Source organism: Phodopus roborovskii, unplaced genomic scaffold (genome assembly GCF_943737965.1).
Source record: "Phodopus roborovskii unplaced genomic scaffold, PHOROB, whole genome shotgun sequence".
In the NCBI taxonomy this organism is placed as follows: domain Eukaryota; kingdom Metazoa; phylum Chordata; class Mammalia; order Rodentia; family Cricetidae; genus Phodopus; species Phodopus roborovskii.
Window position 1 is genome coordinate 27,022,206 of NW_026126540.1, and position 11,545 is coordinate 27,033,750.

General features: G+C 47.3%; 1 protein-coding gene across 1 annotated transcript; it reads left to right on the forward strand.

Moving 5' to 3' along the window:
• Nucleotides 1-8,129: 8,129 nt before the first annotated feature.
• On the forward strand, nucleotides 8,130-11,336 carry Mcl1 (MCL1 apoptosis regulator, BCL2 family member). Its single transcript, XM_051199436.1, has 3 exons — nucleotides 8,130-8,862; nucleotides 9,145-9,392; nucleotides 10,092-11,336. The coding sequence occupies exons 1-3, from the start codon at nucleotides 8,238-8,240 to the stop codon at nucleotides 10,206-10,208; spliced, it is 990 nt and encodes a 329-aa protein (XP_051055393.1). The 5' UTR covers nucleotides 8,130-8,237; the 3' UTR covers nucleotides 10,209-11,336.
• Nucleotides 11,337-11,545: the final 209 nt, after the last annotated feature.

Here is an 11,545-nt window from a genome sequence, read left to right on the forward strand (position 1 = left end):
TACTTTGCATGCTAATTAAAAAACAACATTTGGAAACTGGGGGTCATGGCACTTGCCTTTAATCCTAGCACTTAGGAGGCAGAAGCAGGTGGATCTCTGAGAGTTCCAGGTCAGCTTGGTTTACAGAGCAAGTTCTAGGACAGTCAGAGCCATGTAGAGAGACCCTGTCTCAAAAAAACAGGCTAGCTGTGGCAGCACCTTTAATCCTAGCACCACAGAGTTATTCTGTATAGCAAGCTTCAGGCCAGCCAAGCCTATATAATGAACCCTGTTTTGTTTTGTTTCATTAAAAAAAAGAAGAAGTTAATTAGCCAATAATTGTGGTGCACACTTTTAATTCCAGCACTTCAGAGGCAGAGGCAGGAGAATCTCTGAGTTGGAGGCCACAAAGGGAGTTCCAGGACAGCCAGGGCTACATAGTGAGGCCCTGAACATTAGGGAAATATGTAGCCTTCCCTAATGGTGGTTTTGACTTTATAAGCCTCTGACTAATGTAGTTCACAGCATTTGCTGGGAATCCTGGATGGACCAGTGTCCATCATCCTGACCAGTATTTAATAAAGTTTGCTCCAAATCTGGCTTTTTTCCACAGTCCTGACCCTTATCGGTATAGGCAGAGGGACCATAAATTCAGGGTCGAGGCAGCAGGGTCTCTCAGCACGCATAGGCAGTTGCTGTTGCTGAGCCTGAGGATGTGAGTTTAATCCCCAGGACCCACGGGGTGGAATGAGAGCTCCCAGAATGTGTCCTCTGAGCACACTCACTCCAGCACACACAAATAAATAAAACACATTGCGAAAAAGACATCCTTAGCTACATAGTGAATTTGCAGCTAGTTTGGGCCTTGTCTGGAAGAACAAGTCATAAATATTATACTTTCCTGCCTATGGAAGAGAACGAGGGAGCTTAATTCTTCTGGGTTTGGCTTTTGCGCTGTACAAACTCTATTCAAGAGGCTGGCTGAATGCATAGCATGCTGTGACTGCTACTACTGCATGGTTTGTGTGACTTCTCTGGGAGTTCTTAGGAAATCACACACACACACACACACACACACACACACACACACACTGTATTTTCTCCCTTTGGGGGGTGAGGTGGACAGAGATGTTTGTTCCTGCTTGACAGGGTCCCACGTAGGCCAAGTCACAGACTCAATGACCTGGAGGCCCTGAACCTTATGCTTCTATCTCACTAGTCCTGGGATTACAGACATATGCTTCCAAATGTCATCTATAGAATTCTACAGGTCTAACCCAGGGCTTTCTGGATGCTAAGTGAGCACTCTACCCCATGAACTGCAACTGTAGCCCAGCACTTGTATTTCATAATCCCAGAAGTCATGTAATTCCACCCCAAAAGTAGGTAAGATCGGCTCTTCTTCAGTTAGATGACCATTCTATGTCTTGGTCTGTAAAGTATATGGACACCAGACGAAGGACCAAGGAAGGACAGGAGGTAGATTTGGTAAGGGAGACTTCTACATGTAAAGTGTTCGCCTGGAGCCAGTGGGGCCCTTAGCATGCAGTAAAAGTGCTTGCTGCCAAGCTCAACAATGTGGCTTTGAACCCTGGGACTCACATGGTGGAAATCAAGAGCCACACCCACAAGCTGGCCCCTGTGCACACCCCCATAATTCATACATAGTGTAATAAGCTTTAAAAAATTAAGCTGGCCGTTTCAGCCAAGACATACACAAACATGAATTCTAGTGGGAAACACCAACAACAATGAAGGTTTTTAAGAACTAGCCCTATAACTGCTGAGCCCTCTCATCCATTTTGAGTAGAAAAAGTAGCTTGCTTCCTTCCTTCCTTCCTTCCTTCCTTCCCTTTTTTTTTTTTTTTTTTTTTTTTTTTTTTTTTTTTTTTTTCTCTTGAGACAGCATCTCACTCTGTGCTCAGACTGGCATTGTAGCCCTGGGCAGTGTAGCCCAGGCTAGCCTTGAATGCTCCATGATACCAATAATGCCATTGCTCTAGCCTCTGAGTGCCGAGATTGAGAAGAGCGAGCCACCACACTTGGGTCTTGTGCTACAAGTGTAACCCTAGCACTTGGGAGACTAAGCCAAAGGATTCAGGGTCAGCCTGTGCTACACAGCAACCAGATCCTAATTGAAAACAAAACAAAAAGTTCAAGGGTTGAGGGTAGCCTCGAATGTTTAAATCTCTGTGGTCAGCCTCCATCATGCACACCCATGCACACACACAAGCTCCCTTCAGAGACAACAAAAACTACAAGCATGCACGTAGTCCCATCTAATCCCTAGAAGAAGCACAGACTTTCTAAAAGACTAAGAGTATGGGAAATCCAAAACAAAAGCTGGATAGGAACAGAGCCTTAGCTAACAAATTAGAGTCTGGGAATGTACCTCAGTTGACAGAGTGCTTGCTATAAGCATGAGGCCTAAGGGAATCAGGAAGCTGAAAGCCATCCTTGGCTGCAGAGGAAGTGCAGTGCCAGGCCCACCACAAGATTGTGCCAAAAGTTAGAGGGCCTATGCCAGAGCATACATCTGTCTGAGAGAGTCCTGGGCCATGGGGATGAAGTTCACAGAGCCAGGGGAAGACAAGCCTAGAACCTGATTCCTGAGGTGCCACTGAGTCAACACTTAAGCATCCTTTGTTAGTCAGAGCCTTGAAAGACATCTGCTGGCAGCCCCTCCTCAGTCTCTTTTCCCTGGAGGAAGACAGTTTTATGAGATTTCTAGCTGGCCAGCATCCCCACATGAGGTGGAGATGATGAGCTCTCTTCACCTCATTATACCTTCAGGAGGTGGGGTATATTTATCTTCTTTGCATTTGATCCCCAGAAAATTGAGATTATTCCTTTTACTTGACAGTATGCCAAAGCACCTTTTGGTTACATCTGCCTCCTAAATAAAACAGCTTAAAAGTCAGATGCTTTAGGGAGTTAGGACTTGTCAAATATGGCTAAGGCCTAGGGAACTGAAAACAGACTTCTACAGTTAGGTGGGGCCCTGAATTAATAGTGACATTATTTACATGAGGAAGGCCACTTCATCTGTAGGCTTGTGCCTAGAACAGCACATCCAGAGTGTTTGCATGATGTTCTGTGTGACCTCGGTGGAGGAAACATCGAAGTAATGTGCCTTCTTCAAGGATATCAGCAAGCTTGCTGAAGGTCTCCTCAGAAAGGCTCTTGAACGTTCTAGCTCTTTAAAAATTCCATTTACTATGTATGCTTGAGTCCTGCCATCATCATTATTGCTTGAATAGCCTCGATCAGTGGCCCTGAACTTCCCATTTCCAGCATAGTTGGAGGATGCAGTTCACGGCAGTCCGGAGGGGGCAGTCTGGAGGGCCAGGAATGTTGTGTATCTCAGCGAATCTTTCCACAGCATCCATGGCAGGTGATCATTTCCTCTCAACACCACCAGCATCCTAAGCTCTCTTCACCTCATTATACCTTCAGGAGTTGAGGGACCACTTCTCTTACCCTGTCATCTTGATAAAGCCCTCCCTTCAGCTACTCCAGACCAAGTGGACGCCTGGTGTTGCTCTCACTATCTCTAGACACTAAAGGGTGGTCCAGCTGTGACCTAAGCAGCGCTTAGGTCAAGTAGCTTGGGTCAAGTGGCCAAGTAGTGCTAAACCATCACTACCTTGTACCTCCATTCAGACTTTTAGACCAGGCTAGGCTTGAACTCACTGATTTCTACCTCCCCTGTCTCCCAAGTGCTGGGGTTATAGGTGTGATCTTTATTTAAAAAAACAAAAACAAAAATCAGAAGCTGACCTTAAATTTGCTATGTTGCTGAAGATGACCTTAAACTTCTGATCCTCCTGCCTCTACCTCTCAAGAATTGGGATTACAGGTGTGTGCTACTATGCCTGGCTATACACTTAAAATTTTAAAACATTTAAAATTGTTCTAATGTGATTTATACTCGCATCCATCTAGTTTGAGTTCTGTAGGAGCTAGGCCTGGTGCTGCAGGCCTGTGAGCCCAATACTGTAGTAGCTGAGACAAGATGATGGAAAGTTCAGTATCCTTGATCTATATATAATGTGAAATGACCAGCCTAGACAGTTTATAAGACCTTGTCTCAAAAACAAACAAACAACAAACAAAAAAACCCAAACAAGAAAGTTGGATGAGACTATGTGGAGTCAGGTAAAGGGGACCAGCAAAAGTGGGATAGAAGGAAAGGGGCAGGCTACATAGAATGATGGGCTGGAGAGATGGCTCAGTGGTTAAGAGCACTGGCTGTTCTTCCAGAAGATCCGGGTTCAATTCCCAGCACCCAGATGGCAGCTCATAACTGTCTAAACTCCAGTTCCAGGAGACTTGATATCCTCTTCTGGCCCCCATGGGCACCACACACGTGGTACACAGACAGGCATGTAGACAGAACATCCATACAATAAAACAATAAAATGTTTTAAAAAGAAGAAATATAATACATATATGTATAGAAATGTTGAAATGGAAACCATTTCTTTGTATGTTGTCCAAAAAATTAGTTTTTCTTTTTTCTTTTCTTTTCTTTTTTTTTTTTTTTTTTTCCAAGACAGGGTTTCTCTAGTCCTGGCTGTCTTGGAACTCACTCTGTAAACTAGGCTGGCCTCAAACTCAGAGATCCACCTGGTTCTGCCTCCCTAGTGCTGGGATTAAAGGTGTTCCCACTACTGCCTGCCTCAAAAAGTTAATTTTAAAAAAGTTAGAAACCCTAAAAAATTAAATAAAGCCAGGTATGATGGCACAGCTCTTTATTCCTGGCACTCAGGAGGCAGAGGTAGGTGGATCTTTGTGAATTTGAGACCAACCTGTACTACAAAGCAAGTTCCAGGACAGCAAGGACAGTTGCACAGAAAAACCCTGTCTTGGAAAAAAATAAGCCAGGCACAGAAGCCCACGTGTGTAATCCACAGTGTTTCTTTTCTGTGGGGGCTGTATGACATGGCCCGCCGTGAAGGTTAAAGAACAGCTCGAGGAAGCCAGTTCTCTCCTTGTCTGGGTGGTCCTGGGATCAAATGCAGACCCTCAAGCTTGCTGGCAGGCAAGTGCTTGCCCATTGAAACATTGTCCCGTGTTTCTAAATGATCTTTTCCACCTCTACCTCTCATTATAGGTCCCTGCCGTTTCTCTTTCTTTCTGATTTTGTTTTGTTTTTAACTTGTTTGGTCATTTTGGTGTTTGAGATAGGATCTCATGGAGCCCAGGCTGGCCTTGGAGTCATTATATAACAAGATGGCCTTTGACTCCTGATCTTCCTGCCTCTGCCCTGATGTGCTGGGATTACAGGCGTAAACTACCACTCCTACCACAAGCATTTGTTTTGGTTTTGTTGTTTTTGTTTCTGGGAGACAGGCCTTTCTGTGTAGCTTAGGCTAGATTTAGATTTAGAAGCCTGTCTGCAGGATTCTGCTTACAGGTGTGCTCCACTCCAGCCATCCAGAACGTTATTACTTGACTACTGCATTGCAGTGGGACCATTTATTCCTTTGCCTCCAGTCCCTTCTGCCCCTCTGTCAATTCATCCTAACCCCACAATTAAAGAAACTGAATCAGAGAATATACTGTGATATTTAGTGTCATGTTTCCCAACTGCTTATAAGAGTCCAAAATCCACAGTAGGCCTGTGGCACAACCTTGGTGGCAGAAGCAAAGTTAAGCAGCTCAAAGCTATCCTGAGCTACACAGCAAATTTGAGGCTAGCCTAGGCTACATGTGAACATCTCAAAAAACTTTAAAAGGGAGGCTGTTGAGATGGCTCAAGGGTTAAGCCAGCATACTGCTTTTCCAGAGGACCCAAGCTCAGTTCCCAGCACCTAAGTTTAAGTTTGGTGGCTCACAAACCCCTGTAATGCCCCTGATTTACACATACACATACACATCATGAAAAATAAAAATGTTTTTAAGTTCAGGCTGAGTGTGGCAGCTCATATCGTGACTGTACTCCCAGAATGTAGCAGACTAAGATAGGAAGATGGCCTCCAGTTGGAGACCAGCCTGGGCAAGACTCTCTTCCCTAAAGCTTTCCTTCACCTAGACCAAAGGAATTTCTCTAGACCCATCATGTAGCTTGTTGATGCCTCCTGTATACCTCACTTCACACTGTGCATGATTAGAAATATTCCTTAGTCACTACAAGTACAAAATAGTTATCTCCACACTATTGCTGTTAAATAAGTGCAGCGGCAGGAGGAAAAACCTTACTCCTTACACCACACTCCATGCCATATCCTATAAAACTGGAACTCTAAGCTGGGCGATGGTGGTGCAGGTGGTGGTGGTGCACACCTTTGATCCCAGCAATCGGGAGGCAGAGGCAGGTGGATCTCTGGGAGTTTGAGGCCAGCCTGGTCTACTACAAGCTAGTTCCAGGACAGCTAGGGGTATGCAGAGGAAACCCTGTTTCGAAAAAACAAACAAACAAACAAACACTGGGACTCTAGATCGTGCCTTCAATCTTATGGTTCCCTGTCTCCTTATTAAACTGCGATTTAATATTTATATATTTAATGCATGTGTGGAGGTCAGAGGACAACTCTCTGTCAGTTCTGTCTTTTCACAATGACCCTCAGGCTTGGCAGCAACTGCCTTTACTCACTGGGCCATCTCCCCAGTCCTAATTTTTGTGCCTCCAAAGTTCTGGAATTAAAGGTGTACAGTCACTTTACAGGGTTTTGAACCCAGGGTTTTATGAAGGCAAGCACTCTACCAATTAAGCCATATTCCCAGCCTGCAATTTTTGTTTTGTTTTGTTTTGTTTTGTTTTGTTTTGTTTGTTTGAGATAGGGTCTCACTATGTAACTCTGGCTGGCTTGGAACTTGCTATGTAGATAGGTGTCGTTGTTGGGGTTTCTATTGCTGTGATGAAACACCATGACCAAAAAGCAGCTTGGGAAGGAAAGGGATTTATCTGGCTTATGCTTTTTTGCTTGCCTCCCCTGGCTTGCTCAGTTTGATTTCTTATAGAACCCAGGATTGTCAGCCCAGGGAATGGCATCACCCCATCAATCACTAGTTAAGAAAATGCCTCACAGCTGGATTTATGCCTATATAACTCTAGCTTGTGTCGAGTTGACATGAAGACTAGCCAGCACACTGGTCTAGCCTCAAACGGAGATCCTTACCTTTTTATGAGGTGCTGGGGATCAACCCAGGACTTCCATAGGGGTAGGCAAACTTTCTACCATGAGTATACCCTTAGCCATTATAGTTTTTATTCAGCAGGCTCATTACTTAGGTAAGGACGATCTTCTAAGTTTCCTGCCTAACCCCACCTCCCCAGGGCTAAGTAAGCACTCTACCAACTGAGCTACATGCCCAGCCAACATAAATGATTCATTCTTAGACTGTATTATTTGTGTGTGTGTGGGGGGGTGAGGAACTGGGCTCTTATGGCAGCCATTGGACAGCTCTGTGACATTGGCTCCCTCCTTCCACCTTTAGGTGGGTTCCGGGTATCAAACTCAGGTCTTCGGGTGTGGGTTTCAGTGGCAGAAGCCTTTTACCAGTTGAACCTTTTCACAGGCTCCACTCTTTAAAAGCGGTCCATGGAGCGTCCTCATTTTGAAACATTGTAGAAAAATGACACCAGTCTCCAGCAACATGGTCCTATTTACTCAAATCTTCTACCACCACCCTCCTTTTTCCCTCAATTTCTAAGCGAATCGATGGTTATGAGTGGTATGGTACAGGGGGCTGGAGAGAATGCCTGGGCGGTAAGAGCCCTGGCCGCTCTTCCAGGGGACTCGGGTTCGACCCCCAGCACCCACATGGAGGCTCACGACCTCAAATAACAAAGATAAATTTAAAACGCGGTATGGTTTAAAAACGCGGCAGTAGAGCATCCAGCACGAGAAAGGCCAAGGCAGGACTGACTACCTAATGTTAGGGCCAGCCTGGGCTACAAAGGGAGGTCCAGCCTGGAACTCAAAAATCGGCACAACCAGGCGCTCCCGAGATGGGAAGCAAGCGTTCGGCGGGCCAGCTGGGCCGGAGGCGCACAGCAGGAAGGAGCGCGCGCGCCGCCGGCCGCGTCGTTATGTAACGGCGGCGGGCACAGTCGGAAGAGCCGGCGCTCCACGTCCGGCCAGCTCTCCGGAAATCACGCCCCTTTCCCTTTTACGGGCAGGGCTCGCTTGCGTCACAGCGGCCCTTAGGCGGCGGCCGGTTACAGCCTGCCCCACTCCTGACTTCCGCCCGCCTCGAGTCTGGAGTCGCGGCCTCCCCAGCTCTCGCCCCTCAGCCTGCGGCGTCCGACCATGTTTGGCCTGCGGAGAAACGCGGTGATCGGCCTGAACCTGTACTGCGGCGGCGCCAGCCTGGGCGCCGGCGGCGGTTCTCCGGCCGGGGCGCGCCTCACGGCCGAGGAGGCCAAGACGCGGCGCGAGGGGGGAGGGGAGGCCGGCCTGCTGCCCGGCGCGCGGGTGGTCGCGCGGCCGCCGCCCGTGGGCGCGGAGGACCCCGACGTCACCGCGTCGGCAGAGAGGCGGCTGCTCCGCTCGCCCGGCCTCCTCGCCGTGCCGCCCGAGGAGAAGGCCGCGCCGGCCGCCGCCATGTCTCCCGAGGACGAGCTGGACGGCTGCGAGCCGGAGGCGCTCAGCAAGCGGCCGGCCGTGCTGCCCCTGCTGGAGCGCGTGAGCGAGGCGGCTAAGAGCTCGGGCGCCGACGGCTCGCTGCCGTCCACGCCGCCGCCGGCCGAGGAGGAGGACGACGAGCTGTACCGCCAGTCGCTCGAGATCATCTCGCGCTACCTACGGGAGCAGGCGGCCGGCGTCAAGGACGCGAAGCCGCTGGGCGAGGCGGGCCCTGCGGGCCGGAGGGCGCTGGAGACCCTGCGGCGCGTGGGCGACGGTGTGCAGCGCAACCACGAGACGGCCTTCCAGGGTAAGCGGCGCCCGGGGCGGGGCGGGCCGGCCGGCCGGCCGTGCGGGAAGAGCCCGAGCCAGGCTCGCTCTGCAACCAGAATGCTCTGGCCGTGAGTCATTGTTTCCGCCCATCTGGCAGTTGGGTTCAAAAGCCGGAAAGGGTGGGATGTCAGTGTCGGCGTGGGGTCCGCCTGAGCTCCAGAGCCGGCAGAGCCGAGTCCCCTCGCCGTGGGTGGGCAGGGGGTCGTGCCCCGCAGCAGACAAAGGAGGCCATGAGCTTGCATGCTTTTCTTCTTTTCAGGCATGCTTCGGAAAATGGACATTAAAAACGAAGACGATGTCAAATCTTTTTCTCGAGTGATGGTCCATGTTTTCAAAGATGGCGTAACAAACTGGGGCAGGATTGTGACTCTTATTTCTTTTGGTGCCTATGTGGCCAAACACTTGAAGAGCATAAACCAGGAAAACTGCATCGAACCATTAGCAGAAAGTATCACAGATGTTCTTGTAAGGACAAAGCGGGACTGGCTTGTCAAGCAAAGAGGCTGGGTAAGTTTGCCTTACGGTTTAAAGTGGCTGTGGAGTGAAAATGGGGTGCAGGATTTTGTGAAGGTGGAGGCAACTGAAGATTTTTACAAAACTCTTCCTCGGTCCCAGATCTAATTTATGTATCTCTGGTTGCTTGATGTTGGACGTTGTAAGTGGTAGGTCCAGAGAAAAAGTGCTATGGCGGTCTTGAATTGTACCAAAAGGTCTTGTATTCTGTAGGTTCTTCTAATTCAGTTGGATAACCTTCAGAGCAGTGGATTCAAACCTTGAAGAAGTAAGAGTCACCGGTGATGACTAAATTACATTCCCAGTGGGCCCCTTATTTTAATCCAATGGAAACAGGCTAGAGCCTGAATTTGGTTTTAATATCCAAAGAGCTCGTGTGAGGTGTACCCAGCCTCATTAGGAAACACTGACCCCCGGGAGAAATGAATGCTAGTGGTTAGGTTTTCTTCTACCATGTCATGGGGGCCCTCAAAATTCTTCTGTTCAGATTGTGCAGTACTACTGCTGTGAGCTAGTATAACTTGTGAGTGGTTACTCACTGAAAAGAAATGTTTTGCATCCCAGGAGTATATAGTAATTGGTTCCCCATTCGTTGTTTTGGGGGACAGTTTAAATTCACCCTTTCTCTGTATTTAGTGATACAACGGCAGAAACCCATACTTGAAAAATGTGCTTTTCTTTTTTGTTTTCTAGGATGGGTTTGTGGAGTTCTTCCATGTACAGGACCTAGAAGGCGGCATCAGAAATGTGCTGCTGGCTTTTGCAGGTGTTGCTGGAGTAGGGGCTGGTCTGGCATATCTAATAAGATAGCCTTGTGAGTGCAATAGGGGACTCTTAACTCCAGCCGCCAAACCACATGCTTCTGTGAAAAACATGTATTTATGAAGTTGGACTTGAAGTTGCCCGGGCTTTAACAATCCAGGAGTTCTACTCCAGCAACATAGCCAGAAAGAAAGCAAGTGGCTACAGGATTGTGGCTAACAAGAATAAATACATGGGAAACGTGCTCCCTCTTGAAGAGTTACTGTCTGAAAGAAGCCAGTTTTCACTCAGCAAACTTTGGGAGGCCATGGAGGATGACTTGTAGATTGAATGGATGGAAGGGGGTAGGTGGACAGACTGATTCCCTTTCAAAAGAGTGGCCAGTCCTCAGGCTAGTCATAGAGCTCAATAAATGTGCAGAGTCCATCACTCCTGTAGTGTTGAAAGAGAAGTGCTAACAATGGCTGTGATCCGTGTAAGATGGACTTAAGATACAAGTAACCAGACCATGACTAGAAGCCGCAGTACTGTATGAGAATGTGAAAGGAGGCTCTTGGTGAGCTTTCCCAGCTGTACTTCTTGACAAAGTCCAAGTGCTCAGGACATGTAGACCTGTCTACTTTGGCTTGGTTTTGATGATAATCTTAAGTTTATTAGCCTAGTAATGGCCGAAAGTACTTAAGGTTCACTAATTAGTTACAAAACTTAAAAGCCTCATTTTTAAGGAAAACAACATATATAAAATGTATTTGTCTGTAAAAATTGTATATATTTTTACAGAAAGTCTATTTCTTTGGATATAAAAGGAGGGACGACTCTTTCCATGCCCTTTTGAAATTCGCAACTTCTAGTTAGAAACCTATTTCTTACAGCTTTTTAAAACTTTGTCATGATCAGCTCTAGAGTATATACAGAACCAGTTGTATGTGTGGACTGGTTGTAGTGGAACAAATCGGATTCATAACTATGCAGGCTTAATTTTTCAGTCTGATTTTGTATGTAAGGATCACAGGTAGCTGTTGAAGCATTTGACCCCCTGTTGACTTTAAATTGTAAAGTGGTTTGGTAACACAGGCTAGACTCATAACCATGGTGCTATTCACAAGGTTGACTTGTTTGACACAAGTTTAAGCCTGGTGGTGTCAATAAAGCAAATATGTATTTCTTTTCTACTAATGATTGCCAAGCTTTGTTTTGAATTTCTGTATTGGTCTCTAAATGTCCCATCTGTTGTTTAACCTTTACTGTCCTCTCTTTTCTTTACATACTGGCTTGTTAAGATCCTTCTGGTCCCTCTACAGTTATAATCAAAGTCTACATTTCCTCCCTGGAACCCCCCCCACCCCACCTCACCCTCCAACTAAGAACCTAAGTGATCTCCCTCC